Source organism: Capra hircus, chromosome 25, assembly GCF_001704415.2.
Source record: "Capra hircus breed San Clemente chromosome 25, ASM170441v1, whole genome shotgun sequence".
NCBI classification, from domain to species: Eukaryota; Metazoa; Chordata; class Mammalia; order Artiodactyla; family Bovidae; genus Capra; species Capra hircus.
In genome coordinates this window covers 22,387,275-22,412,354 of record NC_030832.1, presented here as the reverse complement: position 1 = coordinate 22,412,354, position 25,080 = coordinate 22,387,275, and the positions used below count along the sequence as shown (strand labels likewise).

The window sequence follows — 25,080 nt, the reverse complement described above, 5'->3', positions numbered from 1 at the left end:
TAAAAAGAGAAAATGGAAGGGAAGTGTGAGCAAAATATACCATCACACCTATTTCTTGTAGTTTGTCAAATACAGTAAGAAAACTTTTTATTAGATCTGTGGGTTCCAAACTGTGTTCTGTAGATTAGGTGAAGATGTCAGGAGGGAAAAAGCCTCGCGCCTTCTTCAAGACTTCAGTCACCTCTCTCCGATGGGGTCCTGGCCCTAGTGACGGTATACGCATTGACAGAAGAGCTGAAGGACAGAGGATGGAAGGAGAGAATGCATGGTGAGGAGGGCCAAGGCCAGCATGGCAAGAGTTCCAGGGAAAAAATTCTAGCCAGTGGGGCGAGGCCTGCACAAAGACTAGAGGAGAGAAACTGTTTGCCACTTCTCAGAAATTGAAAGATCATTTGGTCCGAAAAATAGTAAACGGGAGAGTAAACAACATGAAGGAGTTGGGCCCTGATCTCGAAGGGCAGGGACGACCAGGGACATTTTGTCGTAAATGCTTGGAATTCAAAGATCCTGAGGGGGGGTGTTGCGTATTCTAGCTGCCCGGCCCCACCGCTGCAGACTGACCGATGTCGTCTGTTCCCTCAAGCCTTCAGAATCGGCAACACCCTCAGACAGGGCTTTCTAGGACTTGGCAATGAGTTCATTTTATCGAAGGGTTTTAGGAAGGGAAGTCATACGAATACAGTTCCATTTATTTTGAAGTCACATTTGCTGTAGTGTGGAAAAGAGAAGGCAGGCTAGCTCAGAAGCAGGGAGACCATTAGGAGACACAACAGATGCATAAGCTGAAAAGCAGAAATGGGCACTATTCAGAGATGGACTGGATGGGGAGACTGGAGGAAGGAAGAGATCGAGAATAGCTCTTAGGCTCAAACACCCACCAACTGATGAGTACGTAAACAAAACGTGGTACATGTGATCCAATTCAACTATAAAAAGGGATGAACTACAGCACGCTGCAACATGGATGAACCTTGAAAACGTTACGCTAAGCCAGAAGTGCCGGCCTCAAGAGACCAGATATTACATGCTTCCACTTACACGGAATGTCCGATACAGACAAAGCTACAGCAAACACTTATGGCTAATGGAGGTGGGAGGAATGACACCAAAGGGGTTCCTCTGGGGAAATGTTCAACAACTGATTGTGTGATGGGTACACAACTCTGAGAACGTACTAAAAGCCACATAAGTGTACACTTCAAAAGGAGACTTGTCCATGGAAATTATCTCAATCAACTTTTTTAAAAAGAGACTGCCTCTTAAGTTTCTAGATTCAGTTTCTGGAAAGGGGAGGAGCAAGGGTGAAGAAAGTGAAACCTATCAGATCCCTCTGGGGTTCTCCTGCGTACAAAAGCTTTTCCACGTCTCCCATTTCTTGTTTGTAGAAAAAAGATTTTGGCCTCCTAGACCTTCCCTGAGTTCCAAACAGCTGAATCAATTAGGGCAGGGAAGGAACGCAGAAACAAAGGAAAGGCAGTCAAGAAACAACAGCATGGCTCTGGGCCAGGTCCTGCATCCTCCTCCCAGGATATGCGTTAACAACCCTCAGCCGGGTGGAGGACGTTGACTGCAGGCTGAGCACCAGCTCGGGACCCAAGAGGATGGGACCAGAAGGCTAGTGGCTGAGATTCCTGAACCACCACCCACCAGAGGAAGGTAACACCCCCGCCCTTCAATTTTGCCTATAAAAAGCCTCTTCCCCTGAAAACCATGGCGAATTGGGCTTTCTGAGAACCAGCTAACATTCTCCTCACTTGGCCTTGCAGTGCACTATTCCAAACTCTGACATTTCCATTTGTTTGGCCTCACTGTGCGTCAGACACACAAAACTGGATTAGCAACAAAACCAAAGTGTCTTGTCCACTGTAGATTTTGAAACAGATGTGAGGAAAGTTTTGGTTCATGGACTTAAGGCTGCTCCAGCTATGAGCTTCTGGTAAAATACAGGACCTCATGCCACTCACTGGTGGGCACTAACCCATCCCTGACTTGAATCAGTTATCCCACCAATTTCACTGCCCTCTCTTCTCTGGCTTCCTCATCTAGCTATTACTTTTATCTGAGTGAACTATGTATCTTAGCTGAATTAAAGCCACTTGGAAATAAAGTAGGATATACAAAGTAGTAGTTCTAAGTAACACAGTAAGTAAGCATGATTATCAAATTTCAAGTGACTAATTCTTATGCAAGAACCAGCAATGATAAAAGCACTCCCTGTCCTCTGCTTTTTAAAAAGAAACAATTTCTACTTATTAAAACTTCATTTTGTTAAAAAGTAAAATAGATGTGAGTTAAGTGTTAGCCATGGTCCAATTACATTCTATCAGTCACTACATGGGAGAACATCAGAAAAATGAAACATAAAAGTTATGTGGGAGATTTTAGTTTAAGCAAATAGAGCTGGATTTACGCTGAGAAACGGCCCTGTCTTAGAGGGAGGGCACTCATCACATAACAATGATGGCCACGGGAATAACGAGGAAGGGTGAGACCCACTGGTCACTTATGTGTCTCACCCTAGTTAGTGCTTACGTGCTTCAGAGATACTGCCTTACTCATCCTCAAAACACCACAAGGGGTTCTGTTATTACTCCCATTGGGCAGATGAGGGATTGAAGTTCAGAAAGGTTAAGTTACTTGCCACTAGCTAATACGCAGCAGTTACGTATTGATTCTAGGACCAGCATTTCTTCTGACATTTTTACCGTTGTCTCAGCTGCCACTTTTAAGGGAAATTCCAGACGTAGTACACCACTGAGAGGCAAGTCAGCTTAGAATTCGGGGCTGCTTGATTCATGTTCCAATGTTCCTTCCATTACATGGCAATTTCACCTTCAATTTCGGGTAATCATCAGTCCAGTGTGTACAAAGCTGCAAACTGACCTTTAAGCCAAGGTTAGTCCAAGTTTTAAGAGAAAATCCAATGAACAGGAAAGGAATCGATGTCACAAAATATCCTTTTAATACTAAGCAGGGGAACATAGATCTGATGTTACTTAAGTTAGAAAACAAGTCTCTCCTAGCTCTTCCTTATCTAAAATCACTAAACCCTGTCAGTTTTGCTTCCTACATAACTCTTTTTTTCTGTGATCGCAAAGACTTCGGAATCATTTTGTTTTGGGTTCCCTGTATATAGCATACAGTCAGGTTTTACTTTAGGATTCAATATGAATTTAATAAATTAGTTTGACCCACTTACATTAATCAAATCGATATATATTTGGTTTTAGTTCTTTCGTATAACTTTATATGATGCCTTTTACTTCTTTATAAGCAACAGCCCTCAACTCTAAAATAAACGTATTCCTGCTCCTGAACATGGTACTTTTCCCTGGGTGACAAGGGGCAAGGGGTTATATAAACTGGTGAAGAAAACAGAATCATAGGACCATAAAGTATTACAAATACCCCAGAGCCCAGTCCAACCCTCACTGCTCCACAACTCCGGGGTTAAATGTCCTTGTCTCCACTCTACTCGCCTGGTGTTTTGACTGTGGAAAGTGCACACAAAAGGCTTAGCACAGCAGGGCTAGGCTGCACATGGCAAAGAGCTCCAAGACGAGCCCTTGATGGTTGCTGGGCTCTTGTAGCTCAGAGGAGCCTGCCAGATAAGAGATCCTTTGCATAACCATGGCCATGCCAGCGTTTATGATAACAACGGGACTTGTGGTGAACATCTGTTCTGTGCATGGGGCCTGGGTCATGCTCCTTTTGTCTCAACACACAGGGAACCCAAAACAAAATGATTCGGAAATCTTGGCAATCACAGAAAAAAAGAGTTATGTATGCAGGGTCTGCAGAGTCCTGGAGACTGACACGCAGGTGTGTTCACGACTATACAACTGACTCCCGATAAAAACTGAGGACACTAAGGCTTGAGTGAGCTCTGCTTGGCAATACTTTGTACACGTTCTCACACACTGTTGCTGGGAGAATCAAGTCCAAGAGACTGCCCCGAGAGGGGACGACAACAGAAAGCTTCTCTTAGTTTCTCCTGGACTCTCTTCTATGCACCTTTTCCCTTTGCTGATTTTAGGCTGTGTTCTTTTGCTGTAACAAACCATAACCATGAGTATTACAGCTTTTCTGAGTTCTGTGAGTTCTTTAGGGAAACTAGTGTACCTGGGGATCTCTGACACAGACAGTTCTCTTGACTTTGCCCTTTCTTCTCAGCTCCACAACTATCTTACCAGCCCGCTAAGCTTCACTAGATGGAGATAAAAATAGAACCCGTGTAAGACTTGTGATGCAAGTTATCACAGCCAGCCAAACCTTTCCCACAGGCCTCTCCTGTCTCCAGCCCATCTCTGACGTGAGCCTGAATACTGCGATCAGATCACTCCTCCTTAAAAAGTGATCTCTACACTCCTCTGCTACTATTAGAAAAACAGCCCCCATTTTCTAGGCATAGAACTACAAATGCAGTAGGGCCAACCAGGTTTTATAAACAAGTGAAGCAAGCTGCCTTTTGAAAAAAAAAAAAAAAAATCCCATGGTCCTTCCTCAAGTAAAAACACAATTTCAGGGAAATATTCCTCTGGTTAGGGAGTATAGAAAAATATTTCTCCACCAGTGGGAGGGAAGATCCAAGTGGGAGGGGAGTGGGAGGAACGAGCGAGTGAGCACAGCACAGCAGCCACGCAGCTCGGGACGGAGACGGCGCTGGAGCTCGGTGCTGGCAGAGCTTTCCATTCCGCGGAGATGCCAGAAATCTGAACACGAAGCTCTGGGAATGTTTAAACGGATGCTGGTCCCAAGAAAATTATTTTCAAAATAGTGAGGGTCTAACAGCACGTAACACACAGACCCGCCATTTGGGGATCACTCCCAAAATACATGAAGTTAGATCCCGATTTTATTTTTATAAGGGGAAAAAAACCAAACTGCACCAAAATATTAACAACAGAAATAAAATGATTAACATTTCCCTTTGTAAAGAAAACAGAAAACAAAGCAAACAAAAAGAATGTGCCTGAGAAGAAGACTCCAAATCTCCACCAGGATGAAGAGATATAGCAAGAGAAGGAAAAGAACCACGGAGCAAACAGGAGTTCAGGGAGAAAATGACAGTATCATCATCAACCAGAGTGACTACGACACGGAAAAGCGCCTTCACTCGACAGACTCAAGAGCTTAAAAGACAAAAGCACAACCTTTTGAAACCTGAAATTTAGAGGGAATTTAGCCAGCACTTTTAATAACTATAAATGGAGTATAACCTTCAAAAACTGTGAATCACTATACTCGACACTTGTAACTTACGTAATACTGTATAATCCACTCTATATTAAGAAAGAATAGGAACTTACACCGAAGCAAAGGAAAAGCATCAACTTCCTCTTTATTCTGAAGAGAATGTTGCTAGAACATGTTCATCGGACTGCTGTGTATACAGGTATAAAAGTATTTACTGTCTACGCTATTTACTAAAAAACTTAAAAATTCACTGCTCACATTCCAGGTTTATGCAGAATTAAACAATAAAATGCATGGTAAAAAAAATGATAAAAAGCAGGTAAAAGTTTAAAGAAACAGAAGAGAAGACAGGAGCTTTATGCTATCTCCTTGCATCCTCAATAGTTTACGCTGTTTCCTTTCCACTTCACAGATGCAAACACTATGCAAGAACTACGATCAAATCCCAAGTCTGACTTCAAAACCTACGCTTCGTGACGACACGCCATTTACACAACGCACGTTATATCCCGGTATGCCCTGGGTAAGCATAACGAGCACTTGAGAATATGATACATATTATAACAGCAGTGCAAGGAAGGAAATATTTCATTTTTACAAAGAAACTGAGGCTCAGACATGGAAAAATTTATTTTAACGAGAAGACAGACAATCGTAAGGTAGAAACACTTCTCTGGGTCTCTGCATCCTGTCTCTCCACCCATTCTCCTCCAGGTTTCTTTATTCCTGGTGGCTCCAAGATTCTGTCTGTATTCCCTTCTATGCTCCATCAGTCTGGGCAACCTCGTCCATGTCCATGACATCAACATTCTGATGAATACCAAATCTTACCCCAGCCCAGATTTTTCTTCTGAATACTAGGCCTCTAGTAGGCTTGTCCATGTTGAGCTATTTCCAAAATATTAACATCACACTCTAAATTCAAGCCACTATCTGTCCCAGCAGGCCTGTTTCACTTCCTTCATTTCCTCTACCAATAAACGCATTATCGTCCACTCGTCCTTTCACCTAGGAAAGGTTCCCTGAGCGCTGCAGTGCGCTCAGTGGGACTAAGTAAGCAAAGCACAGACTCACTCCTCCCTGTGACGGAGACAGGCCTAGATGGATACTAACATAAGACAGATATGCATAGGAGGTGCTATTCCAGCACAAAGCCTGGAGGAGGCTTCTTGAGAATGACCTTTGAGCCCAGGGTGAGGTATAAGATTGGACTGAGGAAGAAGATGAACACAGGAGGCGCATTACAGATACTCGTGTATTTGCAGAATGAGCAAAGTTAGTTACCCAGTCCCTCTGTCCTTAATTCTAATGCTCCCCTCAAGGCACTCCCTCTTCTCATGTCTGTTTCCCTCCGTCTCACTCTGGCTCCTTTAAGCCCTGGCACCTTCAGGCGGCCACGCGTTTCAGCTTTAGAGCGATTTTCAGGCACAGCAGCGTTCCCTGACTGCCCCATGCCTACTACTGCGGCCGTACCCTGCTCCCCCTCTCGCTTGGGCTGTCAGCCCCCACACATGCCCGCGTGGCAGAACTCACCAGGCTATCCTGTCTCTGAACTTTTCTCACGCTACCCTCTCCGTGTTTCTCCAGTCCTTTGGCAAATGCTCGAAGACTCGGTTCAGAGGAGCCCCTGCTTAAGGCCTTTGTAGACCTGCCACACCCATGGTTTGTTACTCCTTCCTCACTTTTCCAATGGAGTTACAATCTTATACTGTTTATCCTTTTATATGTATTAATTCTCAGAGCACCTGTCACAGCGAACTCAAGTTGTTTATACGTTTATTTTTGCTACCAAACAATGAGCTCCTTCAGGGCAAGTACTTTTCACCTGCACACTCAACTCTATGCACCATATGTACACCCGTATCTATTTATTCCAAGTGGCTGAGCACAGCTCTTGGAAAGCAGAAAATATTTCATTAACATTTACTAAATAAATGGATAAGAAACTATCAGAAATCAAGTTTTGTTTTCTTTTAATGATGCAAGTCTTTAATCCCTTACATCAGACTGAACTGAATAAATGGTAAGTAGAACATTAAAACAGTAAAAAAGCAAAAAATTAAATGACCATCTAAAGAGGGAATAAGTAAAAAAATAAATGTGTACTCTGACCTCTATTTTTCACAATAGCACAATAAAGGTCTTTTATTTTAACTAAGATTCAATAAATAAAGCACTTTTTAATAATGAGGAAAGGTTCTTAAGAGAATTTAGTTATGAAAATATATATTTAAAAATAAGGCCTAAGTTTAGTATTTGACAGGTTTTAGAAAGTCAGAATATAAGAATGTATCTTATACCATGTTTGCTGGAGTTTTGATCCAAAGATGTGTTCACAGAAATGCTGTCCACTGTAGTCCACTTCCTCAGTCTTGACTGTGGCTCTTTAATACTGTTCATATCCATATTTACATTCAAGTTTGAGTTCAAGCCTAAAAATAGATGACAATTTTTAAAAACCACTTTATAAAAATATAGCGCATTCTCCTTCTGGTACCACAACTTTCATTTTCTAGAAAAACATACGCAGTTAATCTAATGTTTTCAATCCTGTCTAACGTTCCTTAATAAATATCCTGCAAACGTGGCACCGCCAAATGATTATAGACAAAGGCAAGGCAGGCAGGACAGATACTCTGGGCTCCTGGCCAAGGTCACGCAGAAACGTCGTCAGAAGAAAGAGCCTGGCTAGGGTACCAGAGAAGTAATATACAGAAATTCTAAAGAGCTAGCTAACACTCAATAATATAAAATTTTAAACCTAAAGAAATTCTGAAGAGCTAGGTAATACTCCATAATATACATTTTTAAACCACAAAACTGTCAGTACTATACTTGCAGTAACTGTGGAAAACTAAATTCTAAGGCAGCCAAGTATTTGTTTAGCTACTGAAATATATCTCTTTAGAAATTTCCCAACAGTACCACGCATGAAGAATTACAAATGATCATGTTCATTTGCTAACTTTTGCTTATAAACAACAATTTTCAACTGCCTTACCCACCAAAGGATACTGTTATTTAAAAGTAAAACTGTCCTGCTGTAAGGGCAGAACTGTACCTAAGGGCAAGACGCTTATATCGCAAGGCGCAACTTGATTTGCTTGTGACACATATCGGCCTTAGATATTCTCTTGGAACAAAGATGGAAATTTCTATCTTAGTCACTGACCATTAAGCCAGTGTTTTTTAAAGTGTGATCCTGGGGACCATTATCTACAGAATATTTGAGATGCTTGTTAAAATGAAAACTTTCCAATTCCCTGCTTCTACTGCAGAGGGCATAGGTTTGATCCCTAGTTTGGGAACTAAGTCATGCAGTGAGTCAAAAAAAAAAAAAAAAAGAATTGATGACAGATGTTTTCTTTAGCTGAAATATGCACAGGGTAAGAAATTAAAAGCATATAAACGGGCACACAATGAAAAGTAAGTCAAGATGAGTTCTAAAAAGTATGTGAGGTTCTATTACTTCTCTGCTTAAATCTTTCCAGTGCTGAAATCCACACTAACATTCCATATGCCATCAAAAAAAAAAAAAAGGAAATAAATTTAAAAAAAGAAAGAAAACTTTTCAGCAAGAGCCAGAATCTTTGTTTAATACATCCAAATGGTTCTTTGTTTAAAGTTTCAAAATAAATGGTTTTTAGATACTGGGTATGGTGGAGAGTCCATGTGATACTAGGTCAAACTTAAAACTTTAATAATATAAATTCGCTAATATCACCCCTATTTGGAAAAAGTAATTAAATTTACTGCCCTCTGGACTCACCATTTAGACTCAGTAGGCGGAAAGCTTTTCAGGTGAAGGTTTAGACAGTAAATCTCTTAGACTCAGTGGGTCACATAGTCTGAGTGTCTTTATGCAACTCTGTTGTAGCACAAAAGCAGCTAAGAAATACATTAACAAAAGGGCATGGCTGTGTTCCAATAAAATTTTATTTACAAAATCAGGCAGCTAGACAAATTTGACCGATGGACTGTAGTTTGCCAGTGCCTGAGTTAGACAACCACACCGGCGCTTGCCCGGGTTAAAGCAGGCTTCCTAATCAGGGGAAAGTCTCTTGCTCTGAGGCCGGCCAGGATAGAAAGTGCCAGAAACTTATCTCCTCAGTGGCCCAATCTATATGCTCAGTATGTAATCACACAGTGAGAGTCACTTCCTTTCACTAGTGAGACCAAAACCTCTCAATGTACACCTGAGTATTCTTTTATCACCATACTGCTGTCTCTGGGAGGACATGGCCTCTATGGTATTCGCCAAACAGACAAAGGAATGTAAAAAGATTGCTGCTGCTGCTGCTGCTAAGTCACTTCAGTGGTGTCCGACTCTGTGCAACGCCATAGATGGCAGCCCACCAGGGATTGCCACGTAAGAACACTGGAGTGGGTTGCCATTTCCTTCTCCAATGCATGAAAGTGAAAAGTGAAAGTGAAGTCGGTCAGTCATGTCTGACTCAGCGACCCCATGGACGGCAGCCTACCAGGCTCCTCCGTCCACGGGATTTTCCAGGCAAGAGTACTGGAGTGGGGTGCCATTAGTTCCATCGATGTCCTAGCTGAGTCCATAATGACACCAGGGAGAGCTGAGTTATGTATCAGGGCCAGCCAACATGAAATGGGAGCAGGGATAACAGCAGGCCCAACCTCTGCCCACAGCCCAGAACATGCTAGTTAACTGAACATCTTCAACAAAGTTGGGCTAGTAACCAAAGAAGCTGGTTTACAAAAGAGAAAGAAAAAGGAAAACAAACAGGGTGCGAACGATCAAAGGTCAAAAGATATTCAAAGGCACAAGAAGAAAAGGGACCTAAGGAAGAAGACAAACAAACCTGCAATTCCCAGAGGGAACAAAAAACCTGGAGACATAAGAAGAAGAGAGGGGTTGGGGGAAGCAAATGTAAATGCAATGAAAGCAATTTCTTCTCTCATCCCTATTTTTTACATTTATGCCAGTAATTTACTGTAAACGTTTACCCAATAGTTAAAATTTCAGATGTGACTGTTCCAAGTTATTTCTACAAAGCAGCAAAGCTCAAAATTTCTCTGGTGTGCTGTAATAATTTCAGTCCTCTCCTCCCCTTCATACCCTATAATGAAGATATCTGAGTCTTAAAAAAAGAAATATATGTAATGTTAACTCATTTCAAACGAGCATCTGACTCTCTCTGACCCCATGGACCGCAGCCCACCAGGCTCCTCTGTCCGTGGGATTTCCCAGGCAAGAGTACCGAAGTGGGCTGCCATTTCCTTCTCCAGGGGATCTTCCTGACCCAGGGATCGAACCACGTCTCTTGCATCTCCTGCGCTGGCAGGTGGATTCTTACCACTGCACCACCGGGGCATGGGCTTCGTGGAATGTGTAATTTTCTTGAACAGAGAGAGACGTTCCTGAAGTAAGGAGAGAGGCTAATGCTAGAAGAAGTGTGGCCACTCAGAGATGGAGCAGCTAAAGAACCACGTGGCGCTCACGAGAGAAAAACTGGACAGGTCAGAAAGCAAGAGCTCAACTTGTGATCACCAAGCACCAGCCCAATGCTTTGGCCAAGGAGAAACCCACCTATAGGGAAGTTGCTGAAAGCATTTATTGGTGACGGCCCTTTTTGCAGCTCAGGTGTAGGGTGGGGCATGACATTTTCAAGGAAAGACTTCATGGCTGGCTGATGGAGTGACTGCTGCTGAGACGGCGGAGTTTGCTGCTTCACCAACAGGTTTGGATCAAGCTGACGAGATTGTTGCATCATCTGCTGCTGCACACTAAGAGGTCGACCCTTAAAAAGACACAATGATTGGGGAAAATTGGGGAGAGAAGTCTTTACGGATACCTTAGAGCCCCCCTTCATTTTTGAATTCAGTTCCTTCTCATCAGGAAGGTGAAGAATCACTGTCCACCAGTTAATAAGACTTCCAGGCAGACAGACGACTTAATAGCATTTTCCATTATATTTTAATAAAGGCATTTCAACTGCCTTGTCACAATGGGAATTGATCTAAGTTGAGTGTGAGCAAAGCAAGGGGAAGGACCACATCTACCTGCTGGTCTTGCTGCTGCCGGTTCCCAGAAGGCACGCTTCTCTGACTCTGCGCCCTTTGCTGCTGCGCTAACAATCGCTGGAAGGAAAAGTGCAAACAGGTCGTCAGCATCACATCATCACAGACAAGCGTGCCGCAGAGTGACTGTGGCAGAGGGACCTACAAAGGCACGGCTCCATCGAGTTGATGCCAACACGCCCTGCCTCATCCAGTATCATCTCTTGTTTGGACTCTCTGGCCTCCAGCCATTCTGGTGAATTCAGTCCTTTGCTCAATCCAAACTTCCACTTCATCAGGTAAGCGTTTCCCAATCATCCTACTCTCACGGCCACTCCAGACTTGGCTGGGCTTGCTCACACCACATCCTGCCCTTCCAGTTTACCATCTGCCTTCACTTAAGAGACTAGAAGCTCCCTGAGGGCCACGACTATGCCCACTCTGTCTACTGAAAAACACTTTCTGCGCAGACTCTAGTGTGGAGTTCACAGTAGACAATGAACGTTCGCTGAGTAAGGCTGTGATTCTATCCCACTTACCTGTAACTGGGAGATCTGAGAAAGCTGGTTTAGTTGGGATAGCTGGTTCAGCATGGCTACCTGCTGAGGGCCAAAGAGCGGATTCAGGCCACCGTTGTTTGGTGCATACTTCAGCAATGAAACTGGAACCTGAGGATCACAATGGTGAGTTAACTATGTTGATAAAAGAGACTCAAGCTCACAATACACAAAACACAGTAGAGAGTCTAGTGGAGAAGCTTATTCACCTGAGGGGAGAGTAATGGAGGAGGCACTTGAGCACGGAGACTAGGCTGAGATGAACTGAGAGGTTGTGCTGGAGGCTGCTGCATGCCCCGGGGTTGTGCTGCTGTGTTTCCAACACCGAACATACTGGGATTGCCATTCTACGAAAACAAACCGCCACCACCAAATAACACTGGGATCCTTTAGGGACTAACATCCCATTACCACACACTGTAATTCTGATTTAAACACAGCAACTACACGTAAGAGAGCTCTTATTACTTATACAAATCAACAGAGAGCCTGAAATACACGTGTGGACTTACCTGTCTAACAGAATTCAAGTTTTGCATACCCAGCCCTGCTATGGAGCCCAGGGCCTGGTTAGGTAGTGCACTATTTGAAGGGGGAAGCTTCATGCTTTGACTGGACATAAACTGCATGTTTTGGGATTCATCTGCTACAATGCCATCCTGATTGGACAGACAGAAAGACGTGCAACACCAGCCAAGCAAACAAGTGGAAGGGAGAAATCATTGCAGCAACAGGAGAGAAGTCACATGACATTCCAGCATCAACAGGAAACAGGTAGAGAACAGAAGAGATCAGATTAGTGTTAATTCTAGAGCACACAAAAAGAACCAAACATATTTTACAGGGTTAAGAGGAAAATATGAGTACGATCCCTGTAATCAACTGCGACATAAAAGGACAGCGAACTACAAGCCCAGTAATATTTGGAACTGGGTCAGAGCACTTCATATTATATTAAATGTTCTAAACTATTAATGAGAAATTATGCTATGAAGTGTATTGCTTTCTTGGCCACAGGGGTAAAACAAGACAGAAAACAGACAGACAACTTACCTTATCAAAATAAGGACTGCGCTCCATGGAAGACTCTTTGGAAATCTGAGGCCGAGAACCAGGGCCTTTCCCGACCGTTCGATTGTAATCACCAATATTTAGGCTATGTTTCTCTATCTCCATTCGTTTGTCTTGTAACATTCCTAACAAATGCAGGAAATTATGTCATCAAGTAGGCAGAGAATTAACCTATTTAGTTTCAGATAAATTTACAATAGAAAGAGAAATACTTCCAAACCAAAATGACTTCCGCCTTGACATGTGAAAAATGCGTAGCATTTAATAAACCTTACATTCCTCACAAGTTAGGTTTAGCAGACACTATTATTTTATTGAACCAAATAACTTGACAACAGACTAGTAAAGAGAAAGGTAAGATATCGCTGGTCATCTCAAATCTGCTTCGTTTTATAACAACAACACAGTTTCCAGTAACAAACAACAGGAACAGCACCGTGACTAACCATCACCCAGCAGATGCTTACAATGTGCCAGGCACTGCTGTGAACATGCATTCTCATTTAATGCTGATAACTCTACTATCATCACCCCATTCAGCAGATGGGAAAGATCTTCCTCTCCCTAAGGGCTTGCTCTGCTCTCCTCACTGACTTTTCTGCAATAAATATGACCTCCTCTCATGGTATCCCTGTGTCTAGCAACAATCTGTGCTTGAAACAGCCAGCTCCCAGGCTACCACCCTAAACAAAGCTCTAACTTCACATCCTTACCATATTATGCCTGTCCGGAGTCCTCTCTCCAAGCTGAGCCCACTTCTTTGTTTCTTTGATGTTGGGATATACTCAGTGTGTTCAAGGTCTCAGTCTTTCAACTCTCTTCAAGCTGGCCTCCCTTAGGCTTATTCACCATCAAGGTGACCCTCAAATACCAATGTCTACTCTGACCTGACGCCTGTGCTCAGTGGCACATCTTCAACTGCCTGCTGGGCACCGTCACTTGAATGCCCCTTCGTCACTTCTAACCGGAAAAACCAAGCACGATATTGCCCTTCGATCTCATGGGGCTCAGAGGCAGTGTCTTTGCTCTCTAGTCACACAAACTTGAGACCCTGGTTTTCAACTTGTTAAAACTGCAGTCCATTCATTCCCTTGTTCCTTAGGCTCCATCCTCAGATCTCACCCACAATTTCTTTGCAACTGCTGTCCTCCTTTGAGAGAGCTGCTGCTGTTGCCACCATGACACACTCACCTTTACCACCCTCATTTTAGGCGACTGGAAAGGAATAATTTTTAACAAAAGGAAGTAGAGTTGCTCAGTCATGTCTGACTCTTGTGACTCCATGAATTATAGCCCACCAGGTTCCTCTGTCCATGGGATTCTCGAGGCAAAAGAATACTGGAGTGGGTTGCCATTCCCTTCTCCAGGCGATCTTCTCGACCCAGGGACTGAACCCGGGGCTGCTGCATTGCAAGCAAATTCTTTACTGTCTGAGCCACCAAAAGGAAAGTATTCTTCAATAAGCATTTGCAACAAATTCTTTCCTGTTCCCTTTCCCTCTGTTAATTCACTGAAACATCCAAGATAGCCATTTTCAACTCTTTTCCTCACTTCTGACATCTAACCTAGGCAACTTTTCTCTCAAATCTCTAAGTTGTTCTTTCCTAAAAATCCACATTATTTTTGCCTACCTAATAAAATCTTTTTTTAAAAAGGTAGTGTGATACATCCTCTCCCCAAACCATTCCTCCATTCGGCATCACTTCAGAAACCATCTGAGCTCCAAATGTGGCAGCTTTCCCTTGACCAATCGTATAAGGCGGCCCTTAGCTCTTGGCTAAGTTACCAGCGACACTCCTCCTAACCTCCAGGGTCAAATCCATACCAGGACAATCACTTGTTCCATTTCTCCTGGTATCTTTCCTTAAATGCCATTTTTTTGCCCCTGGACTTTGTCTTTGGTCTATCACTCTAAGCCTCTAGTCAACCCCTCCTTTTTTTTAACTTTTTAAATTTTTTGGCCACACCACGCAGCTTGCAGGACCTTAGTTCCCCAACCAGAGAACCTAGGCCCATGGCCGTGAAAGCACAGAGTCCTAACCGCTGGACCGGCAGGGAATTCCCTCCACAACCTATTTTTGAAGCTGTACTACCATTAATGTCTAATTAATTATACTTATTATCTCCAGCCCTACCTTTTATAAGCTCCACACCCAGATTTTTTTTTTACTAGTTACTGGATATCACCACATGATTTTCATAGCAACTTTGAACTCAGCAATTTTGTCTATCCAACCTATTATGTATTTCCTATGTCAAATAATGGCAGTTACTGGTTTCTTGTCTCTCAGCTCCAAATTCACCCTTGTTGACTGCTCTCTGAAACTGTATCTGGGCTCTACATTTTCTTCCTTTGCCAACTGGCACTGAGGTTTTATCAGCAAGGGGCACTGGAGAGACGCTGCAGGCAGAAGTTTTGCCTACTTGCTCTTGGAGGCTTTGGCAGTGCTTCCAGCTTCTCCTGTGCCCTACCCTCGCAGTTCAGGGTGGTGAGCCTCACCTGAGGCCAGCTTCTCCCACCATTCCCAAATACCTCCAAGCAGCTCTGTAGTAGTGTCTATGGTGACACAGCCCTCCATGAGAAGCTTGTCCCAGTGCCCTAGAAGGGTAACTGCCAGCAAGTCCCAACAACACAGCATCCCAGCAACTTCTCTTGCCATTCAGTGAGTCATGCGGGAGGCAGGGCCTTGTCCTCATAGGAACAGACACGTATTCTGGATATGGATTTTTTCCCCCCCCTTACCATCCATGGTCTCACAGAGGCCTTATCCATCACTCCTCATAGCACTGTCTGGTCAAGAACTCATTTCATAGCAAAGAAAAGAGTAATAATGAGCTTAACTGGTCTTACCACAGATATCCAAAAGTAGCTAGCCAAACTGAAAGGTAGAAGTGGTTACTGAAGACTCAGGTACAAAGCAAACTGAGAGACAACACCCTAAAAGGACGCAGCAAGAACCCAAAGGTGAAAGCAGAAGTGGCTTCTCTCACCATTCACCTAATCAGCAACAATTCTGCGTGTTACCTACTGCTCATCTATCTGTTAGCTGTACAGGCCATTTTCTTCTTTCTCTTCGCTTTTTGCATTTTTAAGCTGCTGAAAGTTGACTTTTACAATTTAGTCTCTAGGTTACTTCTTGTATCAGCTATTCATATATTCTTAGGAGGTCCTGTTATCTCTTCCTAGCCAATCTCTCATCAATCTAACAGTAATTCTTTACATCTGTATTAAACTTCGCCTGTTCAAATTACTATATGGTCCCTCTCCTCCATCTGAACTTAGACTAAACCAGTAACACTACCACCTACAAAACTGTCCAGACAAGAAGGCTGGGAATTATCTTTTACCATACCCTTGTGCTCATCCTCTCTAACAAACTGGTTCAAACAAATTATCAACTTTTACTGATTCTGATCCCTATATCTCCACTGAATTAAGATTCTCCCCACCAACTGTCTTAGCTTAGAGCTATGAAAATTCTCACCAGCTACAGCAACAAAATCTCTAACTGGTTTGCTATGCTTAGTAACTTTTAGTCTTCCTTCGCTGCCAATGTTTTCTGTCCCAAGATTTTCAATCTACAGCCATGATTATTTTTCTAAAACATAAATCCAAATCATTCCATTCTCCTGCTTACAATTCTTTAATCTCTTATTTTCAGAATAAAGCTCACACACCCAAGTGCCATATGATTTAGCCCTCACCTCGTTTTCTAGCAAATCCACCTAGGAACAGCTTTTACTAACAGCACATTCCCACCACCACAGTCAGTTTCTATCTATTCTTCAGCTACAGGGAACTACTTGCCATTTCTCCAATATGGCTTCAGATGCTTCTGTCACTGTATCTGGGCCTTTGTAAAAAGTGTTCCCTAAATTAAGAAAGACTGTCTCACCCAACCTGGATAACTTATTCTTGACAGGACTAAATCTGCAGTAACCAAAGACCAGCAGTACCATTAGCTTAGATTTGCACAGTGATTTACACTTGAAAAGGCACACCAAATCGCATAATCCCCACATTCTAATGTACACCAAAGTGAACAGAACACTGAAGCAGAAACCCAGAGCTCCCTCTCCTGGTTGAGGTCAATGCTCTTTCAGTTGGATTATGTCACAGGTGAGTCTCCCTATCAATGATGAATACGAAACTCAAGCTGATTTAATTTTTCTCACCTCCAGAAAGGTCCATCTTATTGCTCTGTACATTTTCTTCTGGCGAGTCTCTCTGAAAAAAAAAAAAGCAGCTTGTCAGCTGACCTTAACTTGCAAACGAAAATAAAAGTGAAGCATTTTACTTTATTTATTTGTGAAATTTAAGTGGATCATAAAACCTCATTTTTCACTGCCTCACATGATAGAAAATAATATAAGAAAATATGTGATCAGTGTTTTTAGCTGGAACTATAAAAATAAATAATTCATGGAAAATTTTATTCTAACCTCAGCATATTCATAGCGACTCAGAGAACAATTAAAGAAAACCAAAAAATGAAATTAGGGTAAGTTTATGAACCACCATTAAAAGGGGAGGAGGTTGCTAAGAAAACATACTTACCGAAAAACTGATATTTGAAAACTGTTTAACAAATGGATTTATCCATGCTTCTTCTTGTTTGTTTCCACCTTTCATCATTCCCTTTGTAAAATAAAAGAGCAGAAAGATGCCATGGCCATCTCTATTTATCTGGGTATAGTGATGGATTAATTAAACTTCAAGACAACTCCCAACTCTCATTTTTAGCCAATAATTTCTCCTCCAACCAACTCTTCTCACAGAGTTGTTAATAATTAAAAATCAACTTATTTGATTTTCAACTTCCTTTGCTCCAGTCCTCTGGTATAGCTGTAATGCACAGAGAAATCTCTAAGGGCAAGCAGTCAGAAGGAAAAGACAGAAGCAAAGGGCCTTGATGACCCACAGAAAGTAAACAGGTCCTCTGGATAATGGAGAACTGTTCATCAGACAGTTTCCAATACACAAGTGGACTGTGTTCTAAAAAATTAATTATAATTTGGATTTGTAGAATTCTCATACCAAAGCAAAGTAAAAATAGTCACTAGGCTCTCAGGTTAGTCCAAAGAAACCAATTAAAACCATAATTTAATTATGCTATGTGCACTGTACTGAAAAAACACCATATGTTTCTATACGAAAGAGTATTTTAAAATTCCAATTTCTGTTGCCAAGAACACAATATCCCCAGCAGCAACTAAAGCTGGGATTCTTCCTACTTGGTGTTGGCTTTCCGTGGCTGGTTGGGGTATAAGGTACGGAAACCACTTGGAAACATGAGCTGAGAGAACAAATGGCCCACGATTAGCAGCCTGGTAGACAGGGAGGCTGGAAGCCACAGAGACCAAGGCCGCCCATAAATGATCACAGAACCATTCTCAGTTTGCTGCCATAATTTCCCTAGCCCGTTGCTACTACCTGTTCCTTCTGACTGTGGAACAGAACACAGCTTTGTAATTTCCCCTTGAAAGCAGGTCTCTGAAGCAAGCATCTAACCCTTTCCAAGGTTTCTGAAGTTGACTTTGATTCCTTTTCCTCTTTTACCCCCACCCCATACTTAACTGGTTGCTAAAATCTGTCTCTTTAATCCCAAATGTCTCTCAAATCAGTCCCTTCTACTAAATATTTATTTCTGCTTCCCAATTCAGGCCGTCCTTTCTAACCTGAATGAATGCAGAAGTTTCCTAAATGAGATCATTAACTTTGGTCTTTCTTCCAATTTTAAAAACCAAACTGATGCTGCCTTTTATTCAGTTTGATTGGCTCCATACATTATGCTAAATAAAGTTCAAATTATCTGGCATGCTACTGAAAACACTTTAGTATCTGCCCCTAATCTAACTGTGGAGTAGACTGTCACCTCTTCCCCCCAACAGTCTGTATTTCAGGCTACCACTTTTCCTAACACATCCCACTCCCAGGCATCTTCGAAACTCAAGCTAACACTCCTTAGAGCGCTCCTCACACCCCCATACGAAACCCTGAGCTCCCTGAAGTATGCGCTTATCCTAGTGTCTTTGAACCCCCAGCACTAAGCACAGTACCTGGCACACAGCAGAGGCTAAATAAATATTTGCAGTTGCTTTCTAAAAGATTTTTACTAGTAGAAACAAAGGAGAAAGAGTAAAAAGGCTACACACCCTTTCCCTTCTCCTTTTTTTGCCACTCAGACCCTGTAAGGAAAGACAAAGTCACAAAACAGCATGGTCCAGTGGGAAGAACACAGGGTTTGGAACTGGAAGACCTAAACTTAAACCCTTGCTCTGTCACTAGTTATGCAACTTGGGGCAGGCCACCACCTTTTCCAGTTTCAAACTCCTTATCAGTATTCTATCTCAGAAGGTTATGAGGATCAAATGATTTATGTAAAATATGGGAAAATGATTCATACACTATATGGTGAGGCAACAGGCAATTGCAGCCCAATGAAGAAAAGTCTTCAAAATGAAAATGACAGGTCCTAGACTTAGAGCCCCAGGCTCAAAAGGGAGGGACCCTGGCCATGGGCTACTGGTATCTGACTTCTGAGGTCCCTCAAAAAGAATTCATTCTCAAACAGGTTGGAAAGGATGTATCAGAATCACCTGGGGGGACTAAGCACATATTTTGAAAATGAGCCCCAGGAAAATCTGACACTAGTCTTCTCAAACTTGGCTCTGCATGAGAAACACTTGGCGAGCTTGTTGAGAACAAGAAACTTGGCTCAATTTCCAAAACAACAGTAGGCCTAGGGTATAGGAAATTACACTTTTAACAAAGGCCTTACAATTCTGATGCAGAGCCAGGTCTGGAATAAGGTTTGTCTACATATAAAAGCAAAACCAAGCGCTCTACTCATTCCTAGATATTTCAGTCCCAGGACCTTACTGAGTAGAGAAGGGACGAAGATGGGGGATGATTAAGGAGCACGGAAACTCTGGGTAACGCGGAGGCTCGGGGCTCCAGGCGAGGCGGTGGAATGGGAGATGGACTGGCAGTGGGACAGGAGGCGTCAGCATGTAGGTCTGCCCTTCTCTTCATCCTCCCCACTGCAGGCACCATCCTGGGGTGAGGGGTTGTCCCAGGCAGCACTGGTGGAGGGGGAGGAGGCGAGAGACGCCAAGCTGCAGCCGTGGGGAGAAAGGACCTTCCTGTGGTCCTAGGTCTCTCTAGGTGGCCGCCCACACAGGAAGCTCTATCTAAGCTGGGGACTGCCTGGACTATACTGACTGCCATAAGTGGGCAGGCAAGCACGTAATCTTCTGTGGGGAAACTACCTTTGGAATTTAAAGTTTCAAGGGCTTTGCCCTTGAAATGTTTACCTTCGAAGACATTTTCTTTGTATATGGTGGCCAATTTAAAGATGAATTAAGCTCTTGAGATGAATTACTATTCCACATTCCAATCTCTACATCTTCTTCCTCTTCCCAGCCAGTGGGGCGATTTCCAGGCAAGGGCATATCATCACCACACCAGCCGTCTTGCATAGATTTTGGCCCTGATTGTGGATTTGTGACAAAAAGAAACATGCTACAGTCAAACAATTCTTTCCGGAGGATGAGCACTCATTAACGGGGCAGAGCGGGGAACAACCTAGAGACCCTCTTTCATTTCCCTTCCCAGGTTTGCATGGCAAAAATGTATGTTAAATACTGAGCTAAAAGCTAAACAAGAATTTATTTTTAGTAACATTTTCAATAAAACACTTCTCATGCTTTTACAAATCAGAGGGTTCCTAAACATGGGACGTTGGTGGCATTCATGTTCGTATTTGCTTAGGGACACGAGGATGAATGGAATTTTTAAAAATTCATCTTAATACATATTTTTAAAGAGAATGGCCCAAAAGTACAGCATGCAGGTCAGAAGCAAAAAGTATCTCATCTCTATACTTGGTCTTTGGAATCCCTACAAGAATAGTAACAATGTCTGTCTGAATATTAAGGGTCCTTCCTGAACTCTGCTCATTATCTGTACAGTATTTAGGGACCTGTCTGGTACCTGAGCCAGACCACTTGGATATGTGTCCCCAAGACTATTATACTCAGTCTCTTGTGTTGGATAGCAGGAAAGTTGCTTGACAATTACAATAATATGTGGATACATTATCAATGTCATAAACGTTATCCAATTACTTAATTACAGTCAATGAGATCACCACTGCTATCCAACGGAAACCAGGAATTATCAGTAACTTACCAGATTTGCTTAATGTTTGTGGACCAACAGAGCTGGAGCCCCACGTGGATGTGCTGGATGCCGCAGCAATGGGTTCGCCCCAGCTAGGCCCACTGTCTACGGGTTTACCCCAGGCTGAAGTACCATTATCCACAGTTGTGGCTGGAGTTGAAGTCTCCCCCCAGGGCTCACCCCAGCCTTTAGAAAGTGCGGGAAAAGAAGTCATCAGCAGGTTGAAGGGGTAATAAGGAATACTTAGGGAACAAAAGAAGACCTTCACATTAGTGTATTAAATAATGATGCTGTGATGGGCAAAAAGGATGGCCTCTGTTTTAGGTAAAGAAGACAAATAATTTTCCATTATTATAATCTAACTATAATTTTTTTTCACCTCTTCTTTCAGAATTGCCCTCAAGGTGCACAGCAGATTCTTTCGAATAATCTTAATTATGGTAAGTCATCCTCCTTTGAGGATGAATTTAATTCCTAGAAAAGCCAAGTCATTCTGAGTCAAACCTAGTCAAGCAGGTGATCAAGCTGGTTAACAGAATGTGTATAAAACTTTTATTATAACTACCACCTTTCAACATCACTGTTCTGGAAAATGTAGTTTAATATAAGACTAATGATAGGTAGGCATCCTACTTGTATACGCTGGACAACGCTTCTTAAAATTTATTAGGCTGTCCAAAGCCAACCATAATCAACTATGGCTAAGCTAAGCCATAAATACATTGTTTTAAAAGAACCACAACAGCCTTCCCCTTAGATACATACACACTTCTTCTTAGAATTAAATCTAAATTAATAATACTCAGAAAAAAGAATTAGGCGCTGAAATGTTAGTTCATGAAAACACTTCTGTCTCTACATCCAACAGGATTATTATTCAACGAAACCTCCATTAAAAAGACAGCACATCTCAATGACAACTAGTGAAAAATGTCACTGTCACACACATGCACGCTGTATTCAACATGCCTACTTAAATAAATCCCTTCTGTGGCCAATTATAGTATCTAGATTTTTAGAGGACTGTACTTTTAGGTACTTGTTTTACTTCTGGGGATAGTCAAATAATAAAACCAAAATGTTAACGGCTCAAGTCAGAAAAAGTGAGATGAGGAAAGTGTACAGTATTCCCACTTGACGTCCCTTTTCCAATCCTGCCGTCTGTAACTTTCTGGATAGAGAATGGAGTACGTGGGATTCACAGCCAATACTACCAAAGGCAGAGCCGTTTCCTGACAGTAACACCTTCCCCATGATCTTCTTCCCTACAAACTTCTCCTGGATTAGAGTTAAAAAAAAAAAATTGGTTTGTGTGCACATCCAAAATCGGTACATTGAAACAAGGCTCCTGCGACTGTGAAGCACTATGAGAAACAATCAAGACTGCAGAAAACGGGAACTTACCGGAGCCACCGCTTGCCTCTTTGTTTGAGATGGTACCTGCAGACGGTAGCAACTGGTGTACCTGTGCTTGCTGGTCTGAGCGGCTGCTGCCATTTGGGACGTTTTTGTTCCACATGTTCACATTTTTGTAGTTATATTTGCTGGGATCTCCCCAAGCTGAAGTCCCATCGTCAATCTCCATTTTGCGACGTATGGATTCTGGGGATGGCTCCTCCCAGCCCGTGGGTTCTTCCTCTTTCGCTGGGGCTGGCATAGGTCCTCCCAGCCAGCCTGTACCAGGAGGTTTGCCTGTCGCCGGCGGGATGCCCCAAGATCCGACAATGTCTTGTTGCTTGTTCCAGTCTGGAGAACTGACCGGCTTTGATGAATCTCCCCAACCTAGAGACTGATTAGACTTTGGAGGGTCTCCCCATCCCTGGGAAGGATTCGGTTTAGAAGATTCGTCCCAGCCTGATGAATTATTTGGATTAATGTTATTTCCCCATGTAAAAGAACTGGTTTTACCGAGTTCATTCCAACCAGAAACAGACCTATCACTGTCACTACCTCCTGAGCTAGACTTCTTGTTAGCCTCTCCCCAATGGTTACTCCTTGAAGTTTCTCCCCAGTTATCACTGGCAGAGACGGACCACCCTTGGTTTGACTTTTGTCCATCACCCCATCCCTGTTTGTTCTTTTGCGAATCATTCCATGCGGACTTCTCTTCTTTGCAGTTCCCCCACTGATTGCTCTTGACCATTCCTGTAGCAGCAGAGTCATCTTCCCATCCCCCCTGGCAGCTTGAGCCTTTGGAATCTCCCCACCTCAGAGCAGGTTTGGGATCTCCCCACCCCGATACAGATGAGGTATCATTACTACTAGGGCTAGTCTTATCTACACATGCCCCTGAGTTAAAAGTCTGTGTTGCAGAGCTTCCCCAGGCCTCTGTCCCATTGTCAGTCTTTCTCTCCCCTCTAGGTGATGTTTCAGTATCCCAGGCAGTATTCTGCTTAATAGGAGTCTGTCCCCAGCCAGAGTTGGACAGGACACGGGGGTCTAAGTCAGTTCTGTTCACAATGCTTTGGAGTAACGTGTGCTGGTCCACTTTTCTTCTCTCTCTGCTCTGATTTTCCCCAGTCACCTTCTCCTCGAGGCGTCCAGTGCTTTCTGTACTACCTTCACTCTCCACTGTACCTCCCGTTTTGGCCCACACGCTGTTTTGCTCATTCGTCTGAGATGCGGCAGAACCCTGATCCTCTTCCTCAGTAGACTTCCATCCGTTTGTAAACTTCTTACCGTTGCCATCCGCACTGTCACTGGAATGCTGATTGCTAGGCAGTTTGTTCCATTCCACGCTGGGTATATTAGTGCCAGTGTTCTGTGCAGGAGCTCCCCATCCTCTTCGACTTCCTCCAGAATTTGCACCATTTCCCCAGGATGCACTCTGGGAATTCACTGCTCCGGACTCCCACACGCCGCCTCCTTTATTTGTGTTAACTTGAAAGTTAGTGCCCACAGGCCCGTTTATGCCAGGCTGCATTAGAGTTGCATTCACAGTGTCACCATTAGCTTGGCCATTAGGGCTTGAACATTTGTCTCCAGAGTAATTAGAACCATAGGCACCCCATGTAGTACCGTAAGAGCCTCCACTTTTTGACTCTCCATTGCTAAGGTGAGAAAGGGAAGTGCCGTTTACAACCGAGGGAGCCTGTATCTGAGGATGATTCATTGTGCTCACACGCCAGGCCCCTGTATTACTAGGCAGTTCATTATTCTGTACTGAACCGGAGTTTGGTAAACTAGAGGTCATAAAGTTAGTAGTGTTATTTGGTCCAGTCATTTCAGTGGTAATATTTTGAGGTTGACCACTGAATGAAACCTTCTGTGTACCACTTACTTCAGATTCACAAGTTTCCTGAAGGCTTCCCCAGGTACCATGGGTGGAAGCACCACCCACTTTAGAGTTAATACTCTGATTGTTAGGCATCTGGCCTAAGGGACTGCACTGAATATTGATGCCAGAACTGCCACTCCCTACAGGCCCTTTTAGGGCAAGTCCGTTGTTCTCCAATACTGGCCAGGCACCATGGTTGCTAGCTGAATTCAAAGTGCTTGGATTTAACCCTCCATTTGATGGAGAACTTACAGTGCCCCAAGCATTCATTCTGCTGTTGCTACTTTCCGATTTGCTTTCAGGAGCATCCACAGAGGCCGGACATGTGCTTATTATGGCTCCATGGGAAAAGCCCCACGGCCCAGTGCTATTTCCGTGGCCCACATTATTGCTGCTGCTACCAACCACAAACTTGTTCTGGGATCCAAGTCCAGCGCTATTCCGAAGGCCATCATTTTCACCACCTGTGCTCCCTGAAGCCATGATAGTGATGGGTCGCTCTGATTCAGAACTGGAGGCAGAATCAGCATCCATACATTCTGAAACCAACTCCGGATCACTGCCAGGGGCTGAGGGCCATGCTTCTTTTTCAGGGGAGTCGTTCACAACAGCATTCTTACAGTTTGTACTAGAGTCACTTGTAGACGACACAGGTCCCCGCTCTGAATTTTCATAATGGGATCCTGAAGTATTGTGGTTTATATCTAGAATAAAGAAGAAACACAAAAAAATATCAAGTGTTTGGAAAAATGATGAATATATTATAA

General features: G+C 43.1%; 1 protein-coding gene and 1 long non-coding RNA gene across 5 annotated transcripts in view; one reads left to right on the top strand and one right to left on the bottom strand.

Moving 5' to 3' along the window:
- Positions 1 to 25,080, bottom strand: part of TNRC6A (trinucleotide repeat containing 6A) — a 97,336-nt gene that overhangs the window by 9,854 nt on the left and 62,402 nt on the right. For 2 of the 4 annotated variants that reach the window (XR_001917255.1, XM_018040460.1), the window contains exons 6-17: positions 22,441 to 25,017; positions 21,046 to 21,222; positions 20,169 to 20,344; positions 19,008 to 19,040; positions 17,410 to 17,490; positions 17,028 to 17,079; positions 12,834 to 12,976; positions 11,990 to 12,127; positions 11,763 to 11,891; positions 11,227 to 11,304; positions 10,754 to 10,964; positions 7,497 to 7,628 (exon numbers count right to left, since the gene is read on the bottom strand). Coding sequence is in view for 3 of the 4 variants with exons in the window: in XM_018040460.1 (XP_017895949.1) it covers positions 7,497 to 7,628; positions 10,754 to 10,964; positions 11,227 to 11,304; positions 11,763 to 11,891; positions 11,990 to 12,127; positions 12,834 to 12,976; positions 17,028 to 17,079; positions 17,410 to 17,490; positions 19,008 to 19,040; positions 20,169 to 20,344; positions 21,046 to 21,222; positions 22,441 to 25,017 (3,927 nt within the window). In the remaining variant the exon portion in view is untranslated. Of the gene's footprint in view, positions 1 to 7,496; positions 7,629 to 10,753; positions 10,965 to 11,226; positions 11,305 to 11,762; positions 11,892 to 11,989; positions 12,128 to 12,292; positions 12,440 to 12,833; positions 12,977 to 17,027; positions 17,080 to 17,409; positions 17,491 to 19,007; positions 19,041 to 20,168; positions 20,345 to 21,045; positions 21,223 to 22,440; positions 25,018 to 25,080 lie in introns of all 4 variants that reach the window. The other 2 variants (XM_018040459.1, XM_018040461.1) reach the window with 2 other exon arrangements.
- On the top strand, positions 7 to 24,709 carry LOC102173436. The gene is made up of 4 exons (XR_001297285.2): positions 7 to 1,656; positions 5,609 to 5,719; positions 21,428 to 21,476; positions 24,616 to 24,709. It is a non-coding gene; the product is annotated as an uncharacterized LOC102173436 (long non-coding RNA).